Below are 26905 nucleotides of genomic sequence, written 5' to 3' on the forward strand. Positions count from 1 at the left end.
CCCGAGCCCGAGCCCGAGCGGGGCGCAGGGCGGCGGGCGGCGGAGGCGGCGGGCGGCGGAGGATGCGGCCGCAGCCGCGGGGCCGCCGCCGCCGCTGAGCCGCGGATCCGCCGAGCGCAGCCGCGCCGCTGCGGCCCCGCCGCGCCATGGGGAAGGAGCAGGAGCTGGTGCAAGCGGTGAAGGCGGAGGACGTGGGCACCGCGCAGCGGCTGCTGCAGAGGCCGCGGCCCGGCAAGGCCAGTGAGTGCGGGGGGCGCGCCGCGGGCGTCCGTCCCCGGCGCCGAGACCCCCACCCCTGCCGGCGCCGGGCGGGGCGGGGCGGGGAGGCCGCGGGGTCCCCGGGGGCGGGGCGGGGCCGGCGGCGCCGGGACCCTCGGCCCGCGCCCCCCACCGGCCCCGGCTCTGGCGGAGGCGCGACCCGAGCCCTCGGTGCCACCCTGAGCCCCCGCGGCGCCCACCCCGCCGGCGCGGGTGTTCGCATCCCCCCCTCCCTCCGGCTGCGGGGCTAATGGCCCAGGTCTCCGCTGTCGGGGCCTTTCCAGGGCGAGGCGGATGCCCCCCCACACCTGGGAGAGCGGGGAGGGGGAGCCCTTGCGGCAGGGGTGAGGGGGCTGCGCCGGCTCCGGCTCCCGTGTTTAAAAACATGCTGTGCAGGGATGGGGGGGCAGGACCGTGCTGGGGGTGTGGCTGCCCAGGCATGGCCGGAGGGGGGCCATTTACTGCTGGGGCAGCAGAGGCCCAAGGTCGCCCGGCTCAGGGCCTGCTGGGCTCCAGGGAAGGGGAGCTGGGCGGGGGGGAGCGGGGCTGGGGCCTCACGCGTCCACCAGACCCTGGTTCTGCCTGGCTCCCTTGGCGGCACAGGAGGCCTGGAGGGAGTGGGGGCCCTGCTGGCCACCCGTGGCTCGCGCTGTGGGGGCCCCAGGGAGGGGCTGGGAGCGCTGCGCACCCTGATCCCGGCACTCATCCCTGCTCAGCCCCAGGCCTCCCTGGGGGCGCCAGGAGATGGATGGATGGGCGTGTGGCCCAGCCGTGTGCGGCTGCACGTATGAGCGTGTCAGTGTGTCAGGGCACCTGTGCGGGCACCGGCCGGGCTCTGCAGGGCGGCACGTGGGTCTGGGCGCCTCACAGGCTGCAGTAGCGCACGGAGGCCCTGCCACCCTCTCTGGGGGGGGGGTGCTGAGAACTGGGACTGCCCCCTGGGTGGGGGATCCCCTGGGCTGTGCTGCCTGCCGGCTCCAGTGTGGTCAGACGGGGGCACCAGTGCCTCACAGGCACGCGCAGGCTGGCCCTGCCTTTCGAGTCCCAAGGGCCTGGAGGGGCTGCCCCCTGGGGCTGGACACCCGGGGAGGGGGGTCCAGGTGGGGGCAGCCTGAGCCTGAGAGCAGGTGGGGAACTGAGAGGGGGGGTTTGCACCTGGCGCTTGTGTGACCTTGGGCAAAGAGCTCCCCACCCGGAGCTCTGGGCCTCCGAGTTCTGGTCTGCAGGGTGGGGTACGTGTGTCCCTGTGTCTGAGGGTGCACAAGAAGGGCCAGGCACTTAGCAAATGCCGACCAGGACGGTTCCTGTCCACCAGAGAGCCCAGGGCCTCGTGCTGGAGGGTTCCTCCTCCCGCCTGTCCTGGCCAGCAGGGGGAGGCGGGCGGGCGTTGTGTCCCCTCTGCCTGGGTGTCTGACTTGGCCTGGCCTCTGGGGCAGGAGAAAACACCTGCCGTGGCCCCACGACGGCACTCTGACTCACAGGGGCGGGCGCAGTAAATCAGACGGAGAAATCCCTCCAGGAATTAGCTCGGTTGTCATGGCGACGCTGGCCTGCTTTGGAGTAAGATGCGTTTCGATTCAGCAAAGTGCAGCTGGAGTTGAGGCCAGGGGTAGAGGATGTCCAGAGGGGTCCCCTCCTGTCCTCGGCCCCTTCCCTCGGCGCCCCGGGCACTCGGCAGCTGTCCTGCGAGAGGCGGCTGGGAGGGGCTGGCCGCGGATGCCCCGGAGGGAGCACGGGGGCCAGCTGGAGACCCCTCTGGCCTGGACTTTGTGCCTGACCTCAGAGACGGGCAGGGCCTCAGGAAAGCAGTTGGGGCTGGGGAGACCAGGAATGAGGTGTAGGCCTGCTGATGTGCAGCCCCAGCTTCCCCGCCCCTGGCGAGGGGGAGGAGCTGCTGGCCCTGCCAGAGAGCCCACCTCCCTGGAACCCAGTGACCCCCACAGAGCCCTGCGTCAGCGTCGGCGGGGCGGGCCAAGAGATGACCTTGGTGAGGCACCCCTCCTCCAGGGGGTGGTCCCCTTCCTGGTGGAGACCCCCCTGCCCCACTGGGATCTGGGTCACTTTCTTGGGCACTGGTCTGCAGCCCGTCTCCAGCGTGCACCTGGCCCCACGGTGGCTGGGAGGGAGGCATGGGGGAGACTTGGGGAGGAGGCTGCAGGTTCCTGGGAGCAGAGCATGCTGGGAAGGCCCTGGAGCAGGGATGTGATGGGCACCCCGTCTGCAGCCCGGGCAAGGAACTGGAGAGGTCTGGGGGCAGTGTTTGCAGGTCTTCGCGCAGAATGCAGGTGCAGGGTCCCTCACCCATGAACCGTTTCGGGGCAAGAGGCCCTTTGGAGCCACCGCACAGGTCGCACCCCTGCAGAACAGCCCGGCAGTGGACGGAGTGCGGGGAATGAGGGTGTCAGTTCCGGCTCCAGCTTGCTAAGTGCTAGCACACAGCAGGCACCGTTCTAGGCGCCCAGGACACGGCGGCGAGCAAAGCCAGGCACAGCCGTGTTCTCCATAGGGATGAAGGTGGACAGTAAGCAAAGGAGAGAGAGAGACACCGGACACAGCTCGGAAGGGAGTAGCTGCTTTCGAGGGGAAGTCTGAGCAGGGTCCATCTGGATCCAGACAGATGTGAGGGAGCGAGTCGTGGGGACAGTCAGGGGGAGAGGAGCCCCCCACGTGTGCGAAGGTCCCCAGCAGGCGTGGCCTGCGCAGCCGGAGCTGGGGCGCAGAGTCGGGGCGAGGGGGTCAGAGGGAGTGTGAGGCCCATGTCCTGCAGAACGACCGTCCAGCCTCAGCCTCCGCCCCCATGGCATGGGCCTGGCTGGTGGGTGTGGAGCACAGGGCTGGAGTGAGGTGAGGCGGTGGCCTGGCCCAGGGCTGGCTGTGGGGCGGTGAGGACGGTCAGGACCCCGAGTGTGCCGTGAGAGCCCCTGGAAGGAAGAGCGCCCAGAGTTTACCAGCACACGGGGTGTGATGTGAACAAGTGGCGTTGCCACCAACCCTGGTGGACACCAGCACCAGCAGAGTCCGTGTGTGCAGGGGGTGGGGCCTGGAGGCTGATGAGGACGCCCTGGCCGAGGCGGGGTCGGGGCTCCCGTGTGGCCGGCATCAGCGACTGGCGCTTGCCGAGCCTGACACGTGCTGGGCTGCACGCGGCCTCGGGCTAGGAAGTGCCCTGGTGGCCTTTCTCAGCTCAGGCAGGGGGCCAAGGCCAAGGCCATGGGGCTATGGCATGGCAGGGTGAGGCCTGGCATTCAGGTCTGCGGGGGTCCTGAGGGGGCCTCACCCCGTGTCCAGTGGCTGGCACTGGGGCCAGAGCAGCTGGGGCTCTGGGCCATCAGGGGAGGCCTGCTCCGGCCTCGGAGCCCCTGCCCCTACCCCTGTCCTGGGCCTGGACAAAGGGGTTTCTGTCCTGCCAGACCGCCCCTCACGGAGGAGTGGCTGACCCACAAAGGGGTTATGTAACTGCAGCCTGGACAGGCAGGGGTTGGCCCGACTCCGCGTGGACTCGAGCCCACTGGGAGGGCATTGGTGGGCCGCCCTCTGGCCAGCGGTCGGTGGAAGCCAGGATGGGGGTGGCCCTGAGTGGAGGGCCCTGGGGTCTGAGCCTGCGTCTTGAGTGTGGCCCTTGTGGACAGGTGGCCACTCCAGTGGGGTGACCCAGAGGCCCGGGCTCACTTGCCTGCCTCCCTGCCTGCACTGCCGGGGTGGGGCTGGCCCATCCTGGCCCAGGCTGCGCCACGGAGATGCGGCGCTTCCATAGAAATACCCCGTTTCCGGGTGTTCCGGCCCCGCCGGCCACCCCCGGTGCCATCTGGGTCCCTCTGAGAGACAGCTTGTGCTGGCGCTCTCCCTCCCACCTCGGCAGGTTCTCAGCCGTCGCCGGGGGGGGGGGGGTGCGAGCGCACGTGTGTGCTGTGTGAGTGCCCAGCCTTGTCTCCGTGTCTGGATTCTCTCGGTGTGGAGGAGACCAGGCCCGCACAGCTGCTGGCTGGAGCCGCGTGGATGGGCGGACGGATGCTGGCAGAGTGAAAACCTAGCCGTGGGCCCCCTGCGAGGTGGCAGTGCCCTCTGCCGCTCAGGTTCCTGGGGGGCTGGTGGAGCCCCCCCTTACCCTATCTCCTTCCCACCCCAGAGCTGCTCGGCTCCACCAAGAAAATCAACGTCAACTTCCAGGACCCAGATGGGTGAGTTCTCAGCCAGGTGGCGCTGGCCTGCACTGGGCGGGAGCCCGAGGGAGGCCAGGTGCCTGGGTCCCCTCCGAGCCCTGTCCTCCGTGCCCCCCCCCCCCAGCTTCTCTGCCTTGCACCACGCGGCCCTGAATGGCAACACAGAACTGATTACCCTGCTGCTGGAGGCTCAGGCTGCCGTGGACATCAAGGACAACAAAGGCAAGACTGGCCTGGGACGCTGTGGCGGGGGGAGGGTCCCCGGAGGCCTGCGTGGCCCTTGCACTGAGACCAAGGTCCCCATCGAGGCTGAGGCAGGTCCTGATGGGACTGGCGTCCTGGTCAGGGCTGGGCTAGCTCCCATGGGCCCCGCCTGCCCCCAGGCATGCGGCCCTTGCACTACGCGGCCTGGCAGGGCCGGAAGGAGCCCATGAAGCTGGTGCTGAAGGCGGGCTCAGCGGTGAACGTGCCGTCCGACGAGGGCCACATCCCACTGCACCTGGCGGCTCAGCACGGTCACTACGACGTGGTGAGACACGCTGGGGCTCAGGGCGGGCGGGGCTGCGGGCTGCGGGCTGCGGATGCCCCGCCCTGACCGGGCGCTGGGACCCCCAGTCTGAGATGCTGCTGCAGCACCAGTCCAACCCGTGCATGGTGGACAACTCGGGGAAGACGCCCCTGGACCTGGCTTGTGAGTTCGGCCGTGTTGGGGTGAGTCTCCCCGGGAAGCTGGCAGGGTCCTGCCTGCCTCCTCCTTGCCCGGGGGAGGAGGTGGGGCACCCCCAGCCGGGCCCCCCTACCCTGACCCCTCCTTCAAGGTGGTCCAGCTGCTCCTGAGCAGCAACATGTGTGCGGCCCTGCTGGAGCCCCGGCCGGGCGATGCCACCGACCCGAACGGCACCAGCCCGCTGCACCTGGCGGCCAAGAACGGCCACATCGACATCATCAGGTACAGCCGGCGGGGGGCCAACCTCGGGGCCCCTGCTCCTGGCGGGGGGAGACGGCAGGTGCACGGTCAGGCCTCCCGTGTGGCCTCCGGTCGAGCTGCGGGTGCTGGCAGTGGTCACCCCCTTAACTTCCCCAAGACTCAGTTTCCCTGCCCATAAAGCAGGGATCCCAGCTTTAGGCCTACACGGGGAGTGGACAAGAGAAGGACCAGGAAGGGTCAGCAGAGGGACGGACTCTTGGATAGGGCCTTGGTCAGTGTCGGTACCGTTGTAGTGAGAGCTCAGGGCAGGGCCAGCAACCTGGCACCGAGGCCTCTCCCGCCTCCCCCCAGACTCCTGCTCCAAGCAGGCATCGACATCAACCGGCAGACCAAGTCCGGCACGGCCCTGCACGAGGCCGCCCTCTGCGGGAAGACTGAGGTGGTGCGGCTGCTGCTGGATGTGAGTGGGGGCCGGGGGAGCTGGGGCCGGGCAGGGGGGCAAAAGGGCCCCTGACAGGCAGGGTCCTGTCCACCGTGCAGAGTGGGATCAATGCCCACGTGAGGAACACCTACAGCCAGACGGCCCTGGACATCGTCCACCAGTTCACCACGTCCCAGGCCAGCAAGGAGATCAAACAGCTGCTGAGAGGTGGGCCCGGCAGGCTGGGAGCTGGGTGTGGCGGCAGGGCCTGGGCTGGGCAGCTTGCAGGACTGGGGGCCCACCTCCTGTATTCTCCCCCGCACCCCAGAGGCTTCGGCCGCCTTGCAGGTCCGGGCCACCAAGGATTACTGCAACAATTATGACCTGACCAGCCTCAACGTGAAGGCAGGCGACATCATCACGGTGAGAGCACAAGGACAGGCTGGCACGGTCGGCCCAGAGCACGCGCCTGCCGCAGCCAGGGCAGGACTCCCTGAGCGCCCCTCTGTCCCCGACCAGGTCCTGGAGCAGCACGCGGACGGCCGGTGGAAGGGCTGTATCCATGACAACCGGACGGGCCACGACCGGGTGGGTTACTTCCCGTCCTCGCTGGGCGAGGCCATTGTCAAGCGAGCAGGCAAGTCCTGGTCAGCCCTGGGAGCAGAGCAGCAGGTGTGTCGGAGCGGGGGGCAGTGCTGGGGGGCCGGGGGCCGGCCCCTGCCAGGCCCTCATCAGTGTCCTCACACCTGTTCCCCGTTCACTCCCCAAACACAGCACATGTCCCGTGTCCCCACTCTGAGTGGCAGGTAGGGACGCCAGGGACCCCGGCAGAGGTCATCATTCCCATTCTCCAGAAGCCCACCTGGGGTTGAGGGGGCAGGGGGTGGGGAGCAGAGACAGTGGAGAGGCCTGCTCGATGGGGCAGAGAGCCAGGGCCAGGGAGGCCAGTGTGGCCTGAGCAGGCGGGGCCAGGCCGTGAAGCCCCGGGGGGTGTGGGGGTCTTTGTGCTGCTCATGGGGATGTGGGGGCGAGGGTGGGAGCCAGGGCAGTGTGCCGGCCTCTGGTTGTGTGGGTCCTCAGCACTCATGTGGGCCCTGACCCACCCCAGCAGGGAGGGTCGCACCCTGGGGCCACTAGCAGGAAGTCTGATCCTGGGCCCCTTGGCCACTCTCCTGCCCTTAAGTTTCCGGGGCAGGGCAGGGTCTCCTGAGGGTGTCTGCACTCCCCGGAGACAGCCAGCGGAGGGGGATGCGGTGGTGTGGCCCCCGGATGTGTGCCTGGCCCCTGCCTGGGCCGGGACTCAGGGTGCCTGTGCTCGGTCTGCAGGGTCCCGGGCAAGCGGCGAACCGAGCCCACCGCAGGGAGGCTCCTCGTCAGGGCCGTCTGCGCCCCCCGAGGAGATCTGGGTGCTGCGGAAGCCCCTCTCAGGTAGGCGGGGGCCCCGGGAGGCGGGCGGCGGCGCTTCTGCAAGGCGTGAGTCTCCTGTGCTGGCAGGCGGGGACCGCAGCGGCAGTCTGAGCGGCATGGCTGGGAGCCGGAGCGCCGGGGGCCACGCCCTGCACGCGGGCTCTGAAGGGGTCAAGGTGGGTAGGGTGGGGGCCCGGGCGGGGGGAGGGTCCTGGAGCGCGCGTGAGCCTGGTCTCTGGGTTCCAGCTCCTGGCCACGGTGCTTTCCCAGAAGCCAGTGTCGGAGTCCAGCCCGGGAGACAGCCCCGCCAAGCCTCCAGAGAGCTCTGCAGGTGACAGCCGGGATGCAGCCGCCCTGGCCGCCCCGGGATGGGGCGGGACAACCCCTGAGCAGCCCTAACCACACCCTCACCCCCGCCCCGCCCCCGCCCCCAGGTGCAGCCCGGCCCCAGCCTCCAGTGGCTCTTGCAGGGCAGGCGTATGGGGAGCAGCCACCCAAGAAGCTGGAGCCAGCGTCGGAAGGCAAGGTACAGGGCCCCGGGCCGGCTCCAGGGGGCTCGGGAGGGGTGGGGCTGAGGGCTGACGAGCACCCGGGGGCCGCCTGGGCCTTGACAGGCCAGACCCCGTCCTTGTGTCTGTCTGTGCGTGTGTGTGTGCACATGCTCGTGTGTAACGGTGTTGTCCACTGTGCAGGCCGTGCGTGAGGCAGCGTGGGCACAGGTGTGGAGGTGCGGTTAGTGAGTGGGGTGCCTGTGTGTGGAGAGGCGTGGCAGAGCCGGGCAGGCGTGCGTGCGTGTGTGTGTGTGTGCGTGCATGTGCACCTGCGAGCCGGGAGGCAGGAGCTGCTGGCTGAGTCCTGCATGGGGAGGGGCATAGAGCCCGCCTCCCCCAGCCCAAGGCCCCTCTCCCCAGAGACCCATCCTGTGAGGCCACACGGAGCTGGTGGGGGTGTCCACGGAATGGAGGGGAGGTCGGGGAGGCCGTGGCACGGACGGAGCCGGACCCCCCCGCTGGAGCTCACGGAAGAGGCCAGAGGCAGAGGACGCTCGAGGAGGCGGCACCCGGGACGGCGTCCGAGGAGCGTCCTGCTGCAGATGGACCGGTGCACGAGGGATAAGCAGGCTCTGTGGTGGCTGGGTGCAGGCCCGGTGACGGGGGCCGCAGCAGGTGCCTGTGTCTTGCAGAGCGCCGAGGCGGTCAGCCAGTGGCTCGCCACGTTCCAGCTGCAGCTCTATGCCCCCAACTTCACCAGCGCCGGCTATGACCTGCCCACCATCAGCCGCATGACCCCCGAGGTGGGCCCCCCACACTGGCGTCCTGTCCCACACGCTGCTCCGGCCTCCTCCTAACGCACCTCTCCTCTGCTCAGGACCTCACGGCCATCGGCGTCACCAAGCCAGGCCACCGGAAGAAGATCACAGCCGAGATCAGTGGCCTGAGCGTGCCCGACTGGCTGCCGGAGCACAAACCCGTAAGGTCCCCCGCATCCCAGTGGCCGGGCCAGGACGGGCAGACAAGACGGCTGGGAGAGGGCGAGGGCGGGGTGACGCTGTCTGGGGGTTGTCAAGGCAAGTGCCCCCCTCCCCGCCCGCATGCTCCCACAGAGACCCCCGGCACCTGCATGTGTGGCCCAGCCCACGACGCACGCACCAGCCAGCAGAGGGACTGCGGCAGTGCCAGGTGCCTGCGCACAGGCAGGCACCTGCCAGCCACACGCCCGGCGTACGTGCACTCAGTAGGCTTCGGGTGCTCGGTAGCAGCTGTGCGCGGGGCACACGCGCCGGCCTCCGTCCGGGGGCCCCTCACTTCTGGCCACGCCGGCGCAGACCACAGCCTCTGCTGTCACTGCTCAGGGGGTGCCCTGCGGTGGGACAGGCTCTGGGTGCGGCGGACGCAGCCCACTGACGCTGGCTGTGGGCCACACGCTGGGCTCCGGGCTCCCCTCTGCCGACCAGAGAGGTGCCAGGGGCCACCCAGGCCCTGGTGTGTTGGCAGGTGGCCTGCACTTGCCCCCCTCCCCCTCCCCTGCCCTGTCACTTAGTCAGCAGCTCAGCAGCTCTCCCGGGAGCATGCCCAGCCCCGTGGCCTCACCTAGCCGGACACAGTGTGCAGAGTGTTGGAGCGGCTGGCGTTTGGCTGCGAGTGTGGACGCCCGGATGCTGTCCAGGGAGTGACCGGGTGGTTCTTGGTGGAGACACGTGTGCACAGAGTGGCAGTGGGAGAGCAGAGAGCACGAGTGTGGCGCGGGAGGGGTGTCGTGCCCGTGGCAGTGTGCAGGTTGTGTCTACCTGTTCCCTACGTGGTGCCATGTGTCTGTCTGCGGTGTGTGGGGTGCGCCTCTGAGGGCCGTGGCCAGGCGAGGAGGCGCCTTCCCCCGCACCCCCACCCCCGTGCGTGTGCGTGTGTGCGTGCGCGCGCGTGCACGCCAGGACCCAGGGGCCCTGCTGGGAAGCCGCCCTTGGGCTCCTGCTGAGGCTGCGGCCACACTGTCTCCGCCAGCGACACTTGGGCCTGTCTGTCTGTCCTGTCTGTCTGTGCCCGCTGACCCAGCGCCCCCTTCAACAGCCCCGGCCTGGGGGGCAGGGTGTGGGCGGCCGACGTGGGCCGCGGGCTGCCCCTCCGTGTCCCCGCTCCGCAGGCTAACCTGGCCGTGTGGCTGTCCATGATCGGCCTGGCCCAGTACTACAAGGTGCTGGTGGACAACGGCTACGAGAGCATCGACTTCATCACGGACATCACCTGGGAAGACCTGCAGGAGATCGGCATCACCAAGCTGGGTGAGGCCCGGCCGCTGGCCCCCCCAGGCCCGTCCCCCTCCCGCCCACCTGACTGCCCCCGTCCACATGACCTGCTCCCCCTCCCATCAACCTGACCCGCCCCCATCTCCCACCCACCTGACTGCCCCCACCTCCCGTCCACCTGATCCGCCCCCCCGCCCACCTGACCCACCCTCCCTTCCATCAACCTGACCCGCCCCCCCGTCCACCTGACCCGCCTCCCTCCCGCCCACCTGACCACCCGCATCTCCCGCCCACCTGACCTGCCCCCACCTCCCATCAACCTGACCTGCCCCCCCGTCCACCTGACTGCCCCCCCTCCCGCCCACCTGACCCGCCCCTCCCGCCCACCTGACCCACCCCCACCTCCCATCAACCTGACCCTCTCCCCCCCATCAACCTGACCTGCCCCCCCGCCCACCTGACCCGCCCCCACTTTCTGCCCACCTGACTGCCCCCACCTCCCGCCCATCTGACTGCCCCTACCTCCCGCCCACCTGACCTGCTCCCCCCACCCATCAACCTGACCCGTCCCCACCTCCCGCCCACCTGACCCACCCCACCTCCCGCCCACCTGACCCGCCCCCATCTCCCGCCCACCTGACCCGCCCCCCCTCCACCTGACTGCCCCCACCTCCCGCCCATCTGACTGCCCCCACCTCCCGCCCACCTGACCCACCCCCACCTCCCGCCTACCTGACCCACCCCCACCTCCCATCAACCTGACCTGCCCCCACCTCCCACCCACCTGACCCGCCCCCCCTCCCCCGTCCACCTGACTGCCCCCACCTCCCGCCCACCTGACCCGCCCCCCCTCCCCCGTCCACCTGACCCGCCCCCCCTCCCCCGTCCACCTGACTGCCCCCACCTCCCGTCCACCTGACCTGTCCCCTGGGCCCCTCAGGACACCAGAAGAAGCTGATGCTGGCCGTGAGGAGACTCGCAGAGCTGCAGAAGGCCGAATCGGCCAAGTACGAAGGGGGGCCCTTGCGCCGGAAGGCGCCGCCGTCGCTGGAAGCCGTGGCCATTGAGTCGCCGCCGCCTGAGCCCGCCCCGGCGGACTGCCGCTCCCCCAAGATGAGCACTTTCCAGGACAGCGAGCTCAGCGGGGAGCTGCAGGCGGCCATGACGGGCCCGGCCGAGGCAGGGGCCACTGCCTCCGAGAAGCCTTCCAACCACCTGCCGCCCACCCCCAGGGCTGCCGCGCGGCCGGAGCCTGGCCTGGGTGGACGGGCCCGGCACATGAGCAGCTCTCAGGAGCTGCTGGGCGACGGGCCCCCGGGGCCTGGCAGCCCCATGTCACGCAGCCAGGAGTACCTGCTGGACGAGGGCTCGGCCCCCAGCACCCCGCCCAAGGAAGCCCGGCCGGGACGCCATGGCCACAGCGTCAAGAGGGCCAGCGTGCCCCCGGTGCCGGGCAAGCCACGGCAGGCGCTCCCGCCGGGCACCAGCCCCTTCACGCCCCCTCAGACACCCACCAAAGCCCGGCCGGGCTCCCCCCAGGCCCTCGGGGGGCCTCACGGTCCAGCCCCAGCTACAGCCAAGGTGAAGCCCACCCCACAGCTGCTGCCACCCACGGAGCGCCCCATGTCACCCCGCTCGCTGCCCCAGTCACCCACACACCGTGGCTTTGCCTACGTGCTGCCCCAGCCTGTGGACGGCGAGGCAGGGCCGGCCGCTCCTGGGCCCACACCCCCACCCGTGCTGGCAGCGGTCCCCACGCTGTGCCTGCCCCCCGAGGCCGACGCAGAGCCGGAGCGCCCCAAGAAGCGTGCCCACAGTCTGAATCGCTACGCGGCCTCCGACAGCGAGCCGGAGCGGGATGAGCTGCTGGTGCCAGCCGCAGCGGGGCCCTACGCCACGGTGCAGCGGCGCGTGGGCCGCAGCCACTCAGTGAGGGCGCCTGCCGGCACCGACAAGAACGTCAACCGCAGCCAGTCTTTCGCCGTGCGGCCCCGCAAGAAGGGGCCCCCACCCCCACCTCCCAAGCGCTCCAGCTCAGCCATGGCCAGCGCCAACCTGGCGGACGAGCAGGCGCCAGAGGCCGAGACTGAGGACGGTGGGCTGGGGGTCCGGGCGCAGCGCCGGCGGGCCAGCGACTTGGCTGGCAGTGTGGACACGGGCAGTGCAGGCAGCGTGAAGAGCATCGCAGCCATGCTTGAGCTGTCGTCCATCGGGGGTGGGGGCCGGGCTGCCCGCAGGCCTCCCGAGGGCCACCCCACACCCCGCCCTGCCAGTCCGGAGCCGGGCCGGGTGGCTACGGTGTTGGCCTCGGTGAAGCACAAAGAGGCCATCGGGCCTGACGGTGAGGTGGTGAACCGGCGCCGCACACTCAGCGGGCCTGTCACCGGGCTCCTGGCCGCCGCCCGCCGGGGGCCGGGGGAGCCCACCGACCAAGGCCACCCTGTGGAGGATGCAGCTGCCCGGCAGCGGGCTCACGGCCCGGCCAAGGCTGAGGCCAGTGCCGAGGGCCCCCCTCTGACCAGAGTGGAGGCCAGCGCCACGCTCAAGAGGCGCATCCGGGCCAAGCAGAGCCAGTTCATTCTGACGGAGTCCGACACGGTCAAGCGCCGGCCCAAGGTCAAGGAGCGGGAGGCCGGGCCTGAGCCGCCCCCACCGCCGCTGTCCGTGTACCAGGACGGCATGGGCACCGTGCGGCGCCGCCCGGCCTCGGAGCAAGCTGGGGCCCCGGAGCTGCCCCCGCCGCCCCCGCCCGCCGAGCCACCGCCCGCAGACCTGGTGCACCTGCCCCCTCTGCCCCCTCCCGACAGCGATGCCCGGAAGCTGGCCAAGCCACCCGTGTCTCCCAAGCCCGTCCTGGCCCAGCCTGTGCCCAAGATCCAGGGCTCACCCACACCGTCCTCTAAGAAGGTGCCGCTCCCAGGCCCTGGCAGCCCAGGTAGGTGCATGGGGCCTGCCTGCCTCCCCTGTGGTCTTGGAGTTGAGGAAGAGCAGGTGGGGTGGGAGCGCCCCCAGGCTCCCCCTTCATCCTCACCCGCTTCCCCTGTGCGGGCCGGGCTGGGTGCAAGGTGCACGGGGCTCCTCCCCTTGCCCGCTGGAGGCCCCTACCCCGGCAGAATTCCTCAGGCCCCGGGGGATGTGCCAAGGCCACCAGGCCGTCCAGCCTCCCAGGGGTCCCTTAGGCTGCCGCAGACACCTGGCGGGGGCAGGAACTGGCTCGGGAAGCCGCGGTTCGAGGTCTGCGCGTGACGCGCGCCTCCTCGCGGCCGCGGGTGTGTCCCGCGCCGGTCTCAGCGTGATCCTCCCCGCAGAGGTGAAGCGCGCCCACGGCACGCCGCCGCCGGTGTCGCCGAAGCCGCCGCCGCCGCCCACGGCGCCCAAGCCGGCCAAGGCCGCGCCAGGGCTGCCGTCGGGCAGCGCCAGTCCGTCGCCCGCGCCCTCGCCGGCGCGCCAGCCGCCGGGCGCCCTCGCCAAGCCGCCCAGCACGCCGCCCTCGCTGAGCGCCGGCCCCGCCAGGCCCCCGTCGCCCGGCGCGCCCGCGCTGCACGTGCCCGCCAAGCCCCCGCGCGCCGCCGCCGCCGCGATGCCCGCCGCGCCGGACGGCGCCGCCCCGGGGGAGAGCGCCCGGCAGAAGCTGGAGGAGACGAGCGCGTGCCTGGCCGCCGCGCTGCAGGCGGTGGAGGAGAAGATCCGGCAGGAGGACGGGCAGGGCCCGCGGTGAGTGCGGGCGGTGGGCGGTGGGCGGTGGGCGGGACGGGCGGGGCCCCGGTGGGCTGTGGGCGGTGGGCGGTGGGTCGTGCTGGGCAGGGCCCCCGGTGAGTGCGGGCGGGCGGTGGGCGGTGGGCGGCGCCGGGCGGGATGGGCAGGGCCCCGGTGAGTGCGGGCGGTGGGCGCCGGGCAGGGCCCCCCTCTGACCCGGGCCCGCCCCCAGCCCCTCGGCCGCCGCGGAGAAGAGCACCGGCAGCATCCTGGACGACATTGGGAGCATGTTCGACGACCTGGCCGACCAGCTGGACGCCATGCTGGAGTGACCCGGCCGTCCACGTCGGGCCGCCCGCCCGCGCCGCCCGGCCCGGCCCCGCACACTGACCTTTACCTCAGGACGGGCTCCCCCGGGCCGGGCGGCCGGGCTGCTCAGCCCGCGCACAAGCACAACGCCGGCCCGGCCCGGGGGCGTCAGCAGGGGGCCCGCCCGCCGGGGGCTCCAAGGGCTCTGGGGGACCCTGCTGCCCCTGGGTGCCCGTCCGCTTGCTGCTCCCTGTGCAATAAGTGCGGGACGCCGGCCCCTCCCCACTGAGGCAGAGCACAGGCCTGGGCCCAGCACAGAGCTGCCCGCTGGGGACCCTCTGCCCGCCGCCGGGCGCAGCACACGGCCCAGAGGACTGCACCCAGAATATAAGCTATCGAGAGTATTAATTTATTGGGAATGAGCTGAAGCAGACTTCCCCAGAGAAACAAAAAGGTATAACTTTAACAAATATATATTTAAAGAAAGAAATATTATTGATTCTATAGAAAACCATTTACCAACTGAAAGGACACTGATCTCACTGGAGACGCAAAGCTGTTCCCGGCCCAGGCCCGTCTGTCCACTGTCCCCCTCCCCCGCCAGGATGACCAGGCCCCTAGCACCTGCACACACCGGGGCTTGCGGCGGGCCCGGGGGTGGGTGCTCGCCCAGGGCTCCCCCTGCCCCTCTTGTGACTTCTCCGCGTCCCCAGAACTCGAAGGATGTGCCTTGCTCACTGATGGGCTTGTCCTCGCCACGCCACGCCACGCCACGCGGACCGCGGGAGGGGCTCGTTCCTGGGTGCTGGCGTGGCAGCAGTGGGCAGTCGCGTCAGGGTGTGCCGGCTCCCCGGGGGCCCTGTGCAGGCAGCCCACCCGTCCCACGGATGCTTCTGCTCCACGTCCAAGGCTGTGTGTGTGGTCCTTCTCGCCCTCTCCCCTTCCCTCCCTCCCACAGTACTGACTGGTCTCCTCTGTCGTTTGCTGATCCACAAGTGTTGGGCACAACTTTGACATTTCGTAAAAAAATTTTAAAAAATGCCAGAAACTAGCAGTTGTGTGGGGCTGATGGAGGAGCCTGGCGGAGGTGGAGCCGGGTGCTGGGGGCCCTTCCCGACTGCCCGATGTCCACCTGGCCTCTCCTTGGGGGGTGGCCCAGGCTGGGCCTCCAGCAAGCGGGGAGGGAGATCTGGGCTGTCGGCTGTCAATAAACAGCAGAAATGCAGCTGCCTGGCTCACTCTTTGGGGCTGGGGCTTTGGGGACGGGGCGGGGGGGTACAGGAGCCACCAGGCCGCAGGGAGGGAAGGTGCCCTGACTGCCCGGCCCCGGCCCTGCGCACAGCCGTGGTCAGTGCAGCCTCTGTTTCAGTCGGGAGTAATCAAATCTGTGCACAGCCTAGAAACCGTAGAAAAGCTGAGTAAAAAGGCCCAGGGTGCCCGGGGTGGGGTGGGCCGAGGAGTGTCGTACCTGGCACCTGGAGGGGGGGCCTGGGCACTGTCCTGGCAGCCGGGAGCACAGGGCGAGCAGGCTGCCGGCTGCCGGAGCCTGTCCCCCGTCCCCCAGGGCAGGCGGATACCCAGAGCCCACGCCATGTGGCCAGCCTGGCTCGGACAGCGCCAGAGCAGCCCAGAAGAAGCCCAGCCCGGCCTGGCTTCTGTTAGCAAGTCCACACCTGCAAAGAGAGGGCTGTTTCAGGCACCCCTGGGCCATCCGCCGCCACGTACCTCGGCTGCCAGCTGCTCCCACCCCACCCCGGCCCCCGCGTCCCTGTGTGTAGCTAAGACCACAGGCCCTACCTTCACGGTGCTGTCCACAGCCCCTGAGAAGAGCCGGCCCCGGGACACGGCCAGCGCCGTCACACTTCCCTGGTGACGCAGCAGCGTCTGTGTGCAGATCATGTTGTCCATGCTCCAGACCTGGGGGCACAGGGGACATGAAGGCTGACCGGAGCCTGGCTGACCCCTTCTCCCCCCCACCGCCCACCATGCCTGGGCCAGCACCCACCCTGAGGGACCGGTCGTAGGACGCACTGAAGACTTTGGTCTGGTCTGGTGTGGAGATGACCGCCAGGGCGTACACGGTGCCCACATGGCCCGTTAGGGTCCGCACCTGCTCCTTGGACTCGATGTCCCACACCTGACGGGAGGCAGACACGGGCAGGTCAGGGGCAGGGCGTGCGGGCACGGGAGGCGCACCCGAGCCTGGCCTGCCTGCAGGCGCCCGGCCTCACGTGGATGAGGTTCTCGTAGGTGCCGCACACGATGTGGTGATTCGTCACCGCGATTGAGTAGACGCTGCCCCCGGACGTCTGCAGGACGTGGATGCAGTCCAGGGTCCGGATGTCCCAGATCTGTGGGCGCACACGGCCTGGGCTCAGACACCACGCAGGGTGCGCACGGCCAGGGGCAGCAGACAGAGCCCCCGTGCCGGCCTGGGCAACCCTTCCCGGGGAGGGGCGGCCGGGCGCACCTTGATTGTCTGGTAGGAGCCGCTGTACAGGTAGCTCTGGGCAGCCACCAGGGCCCGCACCCAGTGGTTGAGGCCCGTGAGCTCCTTCTTCAGCTTCAGCTCTGTGCCCACGATGTCCCAGACCTGCGGGACGGCGTGAGCGTGGGCTGGCTGTGCTCCGCGCCTGGGGGCTGCGCGTGGACACGGCTCCTCGCCTGTACCTTGATGGCCTTCAGGGAGCCGCTGAAGAGCATGTTGTGGGAGGAGACCAGGGTGCACACGGGGTTGTCGTGGGCCCGGATGGTGTTCACCTTCTGCAGGTTCTGGATGTCCCACACCTGGGGGCAAGGGACGCCGAGCTAGCCCCGGAGCCCGGAGCCTGCGGCCAGCGCAGTGGGTGCGTGTGCCTGGGCACCCAGAGGCCAGCTTGGCCCTGGGCGGCCTCCACCTGCCCGCCCACCCGCAGGCCCCACTCACAATGATGGTGCAGTCTGCGGAGCCACTGTAGAGTTTGCACCTGGTTGGGGAGGGGAAGCCGTGTCTGCGCTGACCGGGCACCAACCAGCGGCTTGGCCTGCTGCCTCCCTCAGCCTCCGTCTCTGTTTTCCTAGGGTCTCACTGTGGGAGTCTGGGGAGTCACGCACAGCCCTGGTGCCTGCCTGGCAAGCGCCTGACAGCCAGAGCTGGGCGGTAATTACCCGCCCTTTGGCACTGAAGAGACCCAGGGCTGCAGGCTGTCAAGCCCGCCCCCGCCCTGCTTGCTCCTCCATCCCCCGCACTCACACAGATTTGGGGGCAGGAGGGCAGGTCTAGGGAAGAGACCGTCCTGGGGGTGTGGAGGCCACAGGGGGCTCAAGCCCCAGGCCCTGAGGCTGAGCCTGCCTCCCCCTGCCCCCATCCTCTGGCTGCCGTAGGTGCATCGGGCCACGCCCGGCTCAGAGGTGCGGCAGCCCACACGCTGCCACCCCGGGGCCCAGCACAGCCCGGCACACTCAGCCGCACAGGCTCAGGCTGCCGGCCCACCGCGGGCAGCATGGTCTCCTGTCCCCAGGGCCAGCGGCACCGTGCGCCTGGACTCACCCCTGGATGCAGAGAGCCAGCACGATGCCATCGTGGCCCTCGAGGGTCTTCTGGCACTTGTAGGTGGTGCACGTGTCCCACACCTGAGGGTGGCAGCAGTGAGGCACCAGTCTCCCCAGAGAGACGGTGCAGCCGTGGACGGGAGCGCCCACCCAGCCTCCGGGGCGGGACCCCCGACCTTGATAGTCTTGTCGGAGGAGCCACTGAAGAGCAGGTCACCCATGGAGTAGACACAGAGACACCAGACGGGGCCCTGGTGGCCCACGAAGGTCCCTTTGCACTTGAAAATCTGCTGAGGGTCGTAGGCTGCGGGGAGACGGCAGGGACGGTGAGACGGGGAGCTGGCAGGGACGGGGAGGGGCGGGACCGGGAGGGGCGGGGTGGGGACGGGGAGGGGCAGGGGCGGGGAGGGGCGGGGGCGGGGATGGGGAGGGGCCCGGGGGCCTCGGGGCAGCAGGGGGGCAGCAGGGGGGCAGCGGCAGGGGCACTCACATCCTAGGATGCCCATGTTCAGCCGCGCATTGATGTGGGACAGCTCGTCCTGCAAGACCGAGAGTCGGGCAGAGGGCAGGCTGGGTGGGTGGGCAAGGGCAGCAGCGGCCCTCCCCCGACACAGACCCCTGACCCCGCCTAGCGGGGCAGAGGCCCATGGGAGGGGCTCCCCGCCGCCCCGGCCCACGCACGTTCAGCATGGACGCGTCCCTGCGGAACTCCATGAGGTCCTCGCTGAGCTTGCTCTGGTTCTCATCCAGGACATCTGAGGGGTGGGAGCCGAGCGTCACGGGGGCCGGGAGCAGCGCCGCGCCCCGAGCCCGGCCGGCCCTCACCGAACTTGAGCTCCAGGCTCTTCTCCAGCTGGTCCACCCTCTCGGAGAGCTTGCCCAGCATGGAGCGCAGGAAGCCGATCTCCTGGTCCTTCTGGGCCAGCGCCACGTGCATCTCGTGGAAGCGGTCGTCCGTCTGCTGCAGGAACTCCTTCAGGCCCTCGAAGCGGCACGTCTCCAGGTGCGTCTCGTACGTGTCCTGGTTCCCGATGAACGTGCATCTGGGGGACAGGACAGCTGTCCCCCTGCCGACCTGGCCAGACACCCCGCATCGCTTGCCGCGCCAGGCCCAAGAATCCCCCGGAATGCTCCGCTGCGGGGCCCGCTGCCCCCACCGCGACCCCCCGCCAGGTCTGCCTGGGCCCCCACACCCTGCCTGATCCTGAACAGCGGCCCCCCTCCCCCGCCCACTCACCCGTACTTGGAGTGAGGACACTTGATGTGCTCGCATTCCTTGAGGTGGGCCTCCAGGTGCATGGTCAGGAGCGGGGGGCAGCCGGGGTTGTTGGGGCACCGCACGGGCCTGTAGTCGCAGCTGCTCTCGTGCTCCCTGGGGGAGGGCCCGGCAGAGGCTGAGCCCGCGGCCCCACGCGGAGGCGCAGGCCTCCCGGGGGCGGGGGCGGGGGCGGGGGCGGGGCCCGGCCACTCACTTGCGGGCGCTGAGCTTGATGGTGAAGGGGCACCCGCGGGGGTCCACCTCGAAGGCGGGGGGCTTCCCGGCCCCCACCGCCCGGCAGCCGTGCCGGCAGTGGATGAAGAGCTCGCCGATCTGCTCGGCCACCGCGATGTTGTTCACCACCACCGTCAGCTTGGCGTGGTCCACGGGGCACTTCTCTGGGGCAGGGGGGCAGGCTGGGGGCAGGCTGACTCGCACGGCCCGCCCAGCCGCCCCCGGGGGCCTCAATCCCAGCCCCGGAGGAGCAGGGGGTGAGGGAGCCGCTCAGCCGCCCTGCGGCCAGGCAGGGGCGGGGGACAAAGGGGCAGGAGCAGCTGGTAGGGCCACAGGGGCCTCTGCCAGGGGCGCCCAGGGCCACGCCCACCGGGGCAGGGGCGGAGCCTAGGCCCCGCAGAGGCCCTGGGGCCCAGATGCTGCCCGTGGCACGGGGGCATCCAGGAGCTCGGGGCAGCTGGGCCTGGGCCAGGGGCGCCTACCTGACTTCAGGGCACATCTTCTACAGAACGTGTGCTGTGGGGACAAGGCACACTTGGAGAACGGCAGCGGGGCCTCACCCCACCCGTGCCCACCCGGCCAGGTGAGTTCGGGGCCTCAGGCTCTGCGAGGGCGCAGCCGGCCTCACCCCGCACGTGGTGATCACGGGGTCCTTGAACACGCTGCAGCACAGCTGGCAGCACAGCTTCACGGAGGGCTGCTCTGCAAACACCAGCGGCTCCTGGAACCCGGGATGCAGGGGAGGGTGAGGCGGGGGCCAGGGAGGGAGGGCAGGGGAGGGTGAGGCGGGGACCAGGGAAGGCGGGCAGGGGAGGCTGGGGACCAGGGAGGGGAGGGCAGGGGGAGGGGGAGGCTGGAGACCAGGGAGGGGAGGCAGGGGGAGGGGGAGGCTGGGGACCAGGGAGGGGAGGGCAGGGGGAGGGCCTCTGTGCTGGGGACCAGGAAGGGGAGGGCAGGGGGAGGGCCCCTGTGCTGGGGACGGGGGGGGGGGCAGGGGACTGAGGGGACGGAGCAGGTCCAGCTGTGCACTGTCCCCAAGGGCCCCCCAAGCCCCACTTTGTCCTGAAGCAGCTCTGAGCGGGGAGCTGGGGACGGCCTGGGCCCTCGTGCCTGCAACACGCCCCAGTGAGGAGCCCGGGCAGACCCCAAGGAAGGGTCACCCCCCACAGCCCAGCGACAGCTCCCCGCAAGGCCCTCCTACCGGCTCCTCCTCCTCCTCGGGCAGCGAGAACGTGGAGCGCAGGGACATGCTGGACTCGGAGTGCAGGGAGCGGACAGAGATGGCCGAGTCAGAGCGGCGGGGCGTGCTGATGGGGGGCTGTGCGGAGGGAGAGGCGGCTCGCCAGGGGCTCCCCGTGGGCGCTGAGCGCGGGGCAGGGCAGCACTGACCACAGGAGCCGCGGTGTGCAGCGCCCGGTTCCGCGCTCCGGGGCAGCCCAGCCCCTGGTGCGAGGCTGCCCGCTCTGGACTGCCAACTCTCTTTGTGCGAGTGGACACTTCCTGCTATTCAATTCCACCAGGACACGCTCGGGCTGCTTCCTGCTTCCCGTGAGGGAACGAGGGCCGCGGCAGGGGCACCTCCACCAGCCAATCCCGGGGCCTCTGACAGCCCCTGGACTGCGGGACGGGAGGCTGGCCACAGAGAGGCTGCGGGGCTCCGGGTGCTGGCTGGACACCAGGCCCAGGCAAAGCCCACGGGAAGGCAGGGACCCATGGCCGCACTTCCCTAGAGGGAGGTGAGGGCCACAGGAGTTGCATAGGTCAAGAGAGAAGGGGACAGACACTGTTCCTCCCTCCCCTCTGGGCCTGGGACCTCCAAAAGAAGCTTCCAGAACCAAGCTCCCCGTGGTCCCGCCCTCTGGCGCTCCCGTGCCCCGCGTGCTTCGGCTGAGCACCCCTGGGGCCCACGCCTCCCTGCTGCACCTCTCAACCAGGGGCCACGGGAGCCGGCCCTTCCCTGCCAGCCGGAAGTGAAGCTCAGCCAGCCAGGCAGGCAGAGCCAGGCCCGGGGGCGGGGGCGGGGGCGGGACTCGTGCCTCCCTCCTCCCTCCTCCCTCGCGGGCAGCGTCCCCTCCCCCGCCTCCCAGGGAAAGGCACGTGAGGAACAGAGGGAAAGTCAGAGGAAGTGAGTCAAACGTCCCAGCCACAGCCCTGCGCTCCCCATCGGCCGCTGGGGCTCCCACCCCCAAGTGCAGGGCCGGCCCTGGGCAGGGGCGGGATAGAGACCCAGCCCCCCACGGTGGGCAAACAGCAAAACTTGGGGTGCAGTCTGCAGGGACAGGGCACCGGGACATCTGAGCCGTCCTTAGGGCCTCCTGCAGAGCCCTTCAGTTCACTAAAACCTTTTCCTTCCTGTTAGAGAGGGAAGCAGCCGGGGCTGAGAAAGGCAGGGAGGGCTGGGAAGCTGCTGGACCCCACCAGCAGGGGCCGCCACACGCAGCGGTGAGCACGGGGCCCAGAGTCGGCCGCGCTTCCCCAGGTAGGCCCAGCGGTGAGCACCGGGGCCCAGAGTCGGCCGCGCTTCCCCAGGTAGGCCCAGCGGTGAGCACCGGGGCCCAGAGTCGGCCTCGCTTCCCCAGGTAGGCCCAGCGGTGAGCACGGGGCCCAGAGTCGGCCTCACTTCCCCAGGTAGGCCCAGCGGTGAGCACGGGGCCCAGAGTCGGCCTCGCTTCCCCAGGTAGGCCCAGCGGTGAGCACCGGGGCCCAGAGTCGGCCGCGCTTCCCCAGGCAGGCCCAGCGGTGAGCACCGGGGCCCAGAGTCGGCCGCGCTTCCCCAGGCAGGCCCAGCGGTGAGCACCGGGGCCCAGGTGCAGGGAACAGCCACTGTGACCCTGGCCACAGGGCTCTGCACCAGCAGCCTGCCCCAACCACTCCGAACCTCTCACTCACCCGCACAGCCAGCGGCTGGGGCTCCTCTAGCTCCCGGTAGGCCCAGCTCGGGTCCACCTGCCGCTCCCCACTGCCGTGGCCGTCCCCCCTCAGCAGGACCCCCCAACTTCCCGCCTGCACCCAGGACCTCGCTTGCTTCCTACTCAGTGGAAGATGCCTCCCAAGCGTGATTTGTTTTTTAAATCTTGTTGCCCTCCTGAAGGAACCTTCTGCTGCTCCCCCATCTCTTAAGCTGAAGCCAGACGCGCCTGCTCCTGGCCTGCGGGTGCCACGGCCTCCGCCCGGGCGCCCTCGCTCTGCCCCCGCCCCCCCCGCCAGCCGTAGTCTTGTGGACTTGGCACCTTGCGCTCAAGCCGAGGGTCCAGTGTACTGTTCCCCTGACCTGGACGCTTGTCCCTGCCCTCTGCCTGCCCAGCTCAGTTGGCTCCTGGGCTGCTGCAGGGTGGGGACCCACCATGCTGTCCTCTTCGTCGCGTGGGGAGTAGGCCAGAGTGCTGGAGGAGGAAGGCGTCCTGCGGTGCTGCTTGTACGTGCTGGCTCCATCAGCTGCCGAGAGAAGAAGCCAGCGGTGTGGGGGAGTGCCGCAGGGTCTGCTCTGTCAGGCACGGGGCCCTGGGGGCCGGCTCCAGCTCGTGACCCTCCCCAGGGCTGTGATGGGGAGGAGAGGGGGCAGGGATGGGATGGGGAAGCGTTGCTTCCCAAGGTTAAGCCAGGACCGGCTGCCCCTGTGGCGGGACGCTCCCCCAGCCCTGCCTCTCCCCAGGGCATCTCTCGTGGGCTCTACAAGCACCCCAGGCTGATAGGGTCCCAGCCGAGACACCGCCACTGAGCCATCAGGTCCCAGGACACGTGGCAGGACCTCGGGACGTCTTCCTGGCTGGGCCCAAGGTAACCTGCCCGGTGAACCCTCTGATGGCTCAGTCCCCAGAGGACGCTGGGCACAGATGCCGAGGGCACAGCCACTGCGTCCTGAGGCTCTGGGTCCTCACGCCACTTCCCGGGTGTGGGAGGCGGGGACCGGCTCTGCCCCTACCCCTCCCAGCTCACCCTGGCAGGGCTTCCCCGACACAGCCTGCCCGTGGCGGTCTAGGGGCGGGAGGCCCACTCCCTCAGCCAGATGGAAATGTCCCCAAGTCCCAGGCCTGGCTGGGCCTCAGGTTCCCCACGGTAACGAGGCCGGACGAGGCAGCCTGCCATCCAGGCAGGCCCTGACAGGTGCCCCGTGGCCGCTGCGGGGGGGCGGGGAGGACTGAGGAGTGGTTTCTTGGGTGGCAGAATCGTGATGTTTCACTTTCTTAATCCCTCAGGAAAAGCATCTAAGAAGAAGAGGGCGTCCCAAGAGCCGAGGGGTCCCGCGCCAGCTTTGTCCAGTGGAAGGCACGGAGGGCGATCCCAAAGCTCGCTGGCAGCCGGGGCCGCAAGCCCCAGCCCGCCGCTTCCCTGCGACCTGCTTGCCTGCACGGGGCTGGCCTGGGGCTCTGAGGACGCGCCCTTCCAGAGGCCGGCTGGGAGCCTGGGGCTGGGGATGAGCCTGGGGTCGCGGTAACAAGGGACACTGCGCCTGTGGACGGAGGCAGTCAGGGCAGCGCTCCCTGGAGGGGGCAGGCGCAGGCCGCCGCAGCAGAGCCCGAGGCACACACCGGACAGCCCGGGGCCCCAGGCCTTGGCAGGACTGGGCCAGGGTGCACAGCTCACCTTTCGCGACAGTGGTGACGGCTGAAAAGGCAGGCCCGAAGGTCGTTTCCATTCTGGTCTGGAGAGAGAACGGAGGGTGCTCGCCTTGCCCAGGCGAGAATGTGGGCGGACCCAGGGAGGCCCCGCCTGCAGCGCCCGCCAGGTGGGGAGGCTGGCGTGCCCACCCCGGGGCGTCCCTTACCCCAGCAGTGCTGTCCGGAGTGGAGAAGCGGCTGTAGCGGGCGCTCTTGCCCGAGGTCATGCTCTAGAGCGGCATCTAGGGCCTTCGGGCAGCGACCCCTGTGGGGGCATCTAGGGCCTTCGGGCAGCGACCCCTGTGGGTGGAGCACAAAGTCCGAGACCGGGCGAGCCCACGCGGGTGGGTCCGGCTCAGGGCAGGCTTCCACCAGCGACGTGAGCTCGGCGGGTCCAGAGTGGGCAGAGCCCCTCCCCCCCCACCCCTTCCTTCCCCGCTGCACAGGCCCCAGGCATACAGATGGGCCCACAGCGGCACCTGGCCCTGGGCTTCACCACCTATGTTGTCTGCTCCCCTCGGTCCTGGGTCCATCCAAATGTCTCCAGGGCCAAAGCTGGGCCTTGGTGGGGGTCTCTGCCAGCACACTGGGGTAAGCCAAAGGTGCGGCACACACAGCGGGATGCAGGTTCACGGCGAACAGCCAAGGTAACATGAGACCCGGCCAGCCCCGGGCTGCAGGATGTCGGGGACACTGATGTATCCTACAGGACTACTGGGGTGAGGGAGCCGGAGCCACAGGAGACCCTCCTCAGGCCACCACGGGCCTCGGGTTCACAGGTGCAGGCGGTGGGGGAAGGCACATGGAAACCATCCAAGTGCCGCTGACAGCCCCACAGTCCCTGGAAGGGCAGGCTGGGGTGAGCCTGGGGCACGCTGCTCAGCGGCACCGCACTATACAACATTTGAGAGCAAAGGAGACACAGCCAGGCGGTCACATCCAGCACAGGGTCCTGCGGCGGAGCCGTCCACTGCAGACAGTGCCCAGCCTCAGAGTCCAGGTGCATGACCCGTGGGGACACCTGCCGTCCAGACAGGCGCCCCCTCCAGAGCCTGAGCAATGGCTGCGACTGGCTTGTCTGGAGGGTGGCATGGCCGTCAGGAGCCCACCCAGCAGCCCAGGCCTCAGCTCAGGGGCCACCAGGACCACGAAGGGGCAGGAGAGGGAACATGCTGCAGACAGGCCCACCGGGGATGCCTGCCAAGCCCTGGGCCGAGCCAGACGGTGCAGAGAGAGCTGACAAGGCGAGGCGTTCTGGCACCTTCTCCACCACGCCCTCCTGACCTGGTCCCCCTACAGTGTCCACCTTGTCCACATGCTGTGGAGATGGCATTCACCACCCACTGCGGGGTCATTCAGTATGGTCATCCAGTATGACCCATCCCGACCCACGGCCCCGCCCACCCTCGGCCTCTGGGACACAGGTCTAAACCCACCACCTCCAGACTGGAGCTGGCCGTCACCGGGCTCAGAGCGCCCTCAGGTCCAGGAAGATGGGGCCTCCCTCCTCCAGCCACGTTCTCCTGCTGCATCTGGGGCAGCCGCCACACCAGGGCCTACCCAGGGCTCCGCGGCACCCGCTGCCTCCTGCCCATTGGCACCAGTCTCAGCCAGGACCAAACAGACCACCCCACTTGACACGCCAGGGCCCAACTGTGACTCCGTGGTGGGCTCCAGGTAGCCCCAGCTGGGCTCTTGGAGTGTCCTCTCACAGTGCGCAGTGCAGGACCAGAGGAGGTGGCCTGCGCACAAGCCGCGCCCTGGCCAGCCCCCGTCGGCCCCAGCGCCTCCTCACTAAGCAGGAAGCTCCCAGGAAGTGGCCAGGGCCGCGCTCACCACCCTGCCTGTGCTGGTGAGCCCGACTCCTGCCACCGCCCGTGGGCAGGGGACGACAGGGAGGCCGCTGGGACACACTGACCTGGCTTTTGCAAACCCATCTGCTCCAAGCTTCCAGGGCCACAAGGTCAGCTGAGTTCCAGGGAGTGACAGCCGGATAGGGGGCCGGGACCCCGGGCGGCCTGCAGCCCTGTGGGTCTGCCTGAGCGCAGTGCAGGCAGGGGGCGGGAGAACAGGCATCCACTTCTCCCCGCGTGGGGGTGAGTGTGACGGGCACGCAGGGCCACACGCAAAGCAGGACGGGGCCAGTGGGGGACTGGCCGGTGCTGGAGAGCCGGGCTGAGCAGGGAAGGAGGGAGGGGACCCAGCTCCGCCTGGGAAGCCGTTTCCCGGTTCACACGGGTTCAGTGCTCAGCCCCAGCCAGGGCTGGGTGGGCGGGACTCCGGGAAGGAGGCCAGCGCACCCCCACAGCACCCCCCCCCAGCATCTCGGAATTGAGCAAGAAGCCCCAGGCATCTCGCGGCCTGGCCCCCAGGGGCTGGATTTCCCAATAACAGCCTCCCTCTGGGCTCCAGGCAGCAGGCCCAAGACCCTGGGAAGCACATCCAACGCTCAGCGTTCCTGCTGGCCGGGACACCAGGGAGGCTGGGCCTGGCTGAACGCAGCTTGCCTGGGCCCCCAGAGGGTGGGGGCCGCCCCCCCCGGGCCCTGTGCTGTAGCCTGCTGAGAACAAGACTTCTGCAGAGACGGGCCTCCTGGCCTAGGGTCCCCGGTGCTGGAGGGAAGTGGGCGCCCCCCACATCCCGAACCCAGAAAACCCCACGAGGGGATGGAGAGAGGGCTGAAAAGCGCTCTCCCCGTCAGCTCTGGTACACCGCCCCACCCCGGCAAGTCCGAGGACCGCGTGCCCATCCGAGGGAGGGTCACGGTCAGCAGTGTGCAAACAGGACCTGGGCTCTGCTCCCCGACGTCTGGGCCGGGCCCAGGGGTCTTTGTCCACCACGCCCACTTCTGAGGGGTTGCAGGGCGCTCACTGCCCAGGGGGAATCAGAGGTTGTGTGGATTTGTCCCACCACACCTGCCTTAGCCTCTCCTGGGGAGGTGGGGCCACCCCTTTCTCCTAGCAGCTCCCCGGGGGGAGCCCAGTGCTCAGCCGAGGCACCCCCGCAAGTCCCCGCGCATTTTCCCTTGGACACACCCGCAAGAGCCCCGGGTCAAGTGTCTCACTAGGCAGCCAGCGGAGTGGGCAGTCCAGGGGCCCCCGCTCAGGGCGGGTGGGGGTCCTGGGAGGGCTCGGCCCTGCCTGCCAGGGTCGTGGAAGGTCAGCGGCTGGTCTCACTGCCAGGAGCCAGCCCCGGGGGACACGGAGACCGCCCAGCCCCGGCGGCCACAGCACAGCCATACGCACTTCCCCTGATGTCCCCATCCCAGACAGCCTGGGTGTGGCGCTGGGCCCCCAGACATCCCTGCCCGGAGGAGCTGGGCGGCCGGGGTCTGAGGCTGGCCTGCCTTCCGCGGTCCAAGCGTC

The 26905-nt window shown here is 70.1% G+C and overlaps 2 protein-coding genes across 5 annotated transcripts in view; one reads left to right on the forward strand and one right to left on the reverse strand.

Annotated features, from left to right (window-relative positions):
- Window positions 1-15144, forward strand: CASKIN1 (CASK interacting protein 1). 2 transcript variants are annotated; one of them, XM_070064119.1, is made up of 20 exons: window positions 1-240; window positions 4385-4436; window positions 4543-4640; window positions 4802-4947; window positions 5034-5129; window positions 5237-5367; window positions 5698-5806; window positions 5887-5995; window positions 6096-6190; window positions 6287-6404; window positions 7094-7195; window positions 7262-7350; window positions 7421-7505; window positions 7609-7700; window positions 8358-8468; window positions 8543-8644; window positions 9812-9950; window positions 10855-12849; window positions 13223-13628; window positions 13843-15144. In XM_070064119.1, the coding sequence occupies exons 1-20, from the start codon at window positions 147-149 to the stop codon at window positions 13940-13942; spliced, it is 4269 nt and encodes a 1422-aa protein (XP_069920220.1). In that variant the 5' UTR covers window positions 1-146; the 3' UTR covers window positions 13943-15144. The 2 variants fall into 2 exon arrangements, with proteins under 2 accessions (XP_069920220.1, XP_069920219.1); XM_070064118.1 differs by lacking the exons at window positions 1-240; window positions 4385-4436; window positions 4543-4640; window positions 8358-8468; window positions 8543-8644 and having other exon boundaries at window positions 4675-4947.
- Window positions 14308-26905, reverse strand: part of TRAF7 (TNF receptor associated factor 7) — a 14869-nt gene continuing 2271 nt past the window's right edge. The window contains exons 1-21 of one of the 3 annotated variants that reach the window (XM_051839533.2): window positions 25459-25813; window positions 23708-23840; window positions 23527-23584; window positions 22286-22377; window positions 20144-20260; window positions 19571-19663; window positions 19425-19458; window positions 18923-19106; window positions 18688-18822; window positions 18276-18493; window positions 18132-18205; window positions 17941-17989; window positions 17627-17754; window positions 17449-17531; window positions 16846-16885; window positions 16590-16706; window positions 16390-16512; window positions 16151-16270; window positions 15925-16056; window positions 15717-15836; window positions 14308-15592 (exon numbers count right to left, since the gene is read on the reverse strand). In XM_051839533.2, coding sequence (XP_051695493.1) covers window positions 15578-15592; window positions 15717-15836; window positions 15925-16056; window positions 16151-16270; window positions 16390-16512; window positions 16590-16706; window positions 16846-16885; window positions 17449-17531; window positions 17627-17754; window positions 17941-17989; window positions 18132-18205; window positions 18276-18493; window positions 18688-18822; window positions 18923-19106; window positions 19425-19458; window positions 19571-19663; window positions 20144-20260; window positions 22286-22377; window positions 23527-23584; window positions 23708-23767 — 1992 coding nt within the window. In that variant the 5' untranslated portion in view covers window positions 23768-23840; window positions 25459-25813 and the 3' untranslated portion in view covers window positions 14308-15577. Of the gene's footprint in view, window positions 15593-15716; window positions 15837-15924; window positions 16057-16150; window positions 16271-16389; window positions 16513-16589; window positions 16707-16845; window positions 16886-17448; window positions 17532-17626; window positions 17755-17940; window positions 17990-18131; window positions 18206-18275; window positions 18494-18687; window positions 18823-18922; window positions 19107-19424; window positions 19459-19570; window positions 19664-20143; window positions 20261-22285; window positions 22378-23526; window positions 23585-23707; window positions 23841-25458; window positions 25814-26905 lie in introns of those variants that run through there. The other 2 variants (XM_051839536.2, XM_051839532.2) reach the window with 2 other exon arrangements.

This window comes from Oryctolagus cuniculus, chromosome 19 (genome assembly GCF_964237555.1).
Source record: "Oryctolagus cuniculus chromosome 19, mOryCun1.1, whole genome shotgun sequence".
NCBI lineage: Eukaryota > Metazoa > Chordata > Mammalia > Lagomorpha > Leporidae > Oryctolagus > Oryctolagus cuniculus.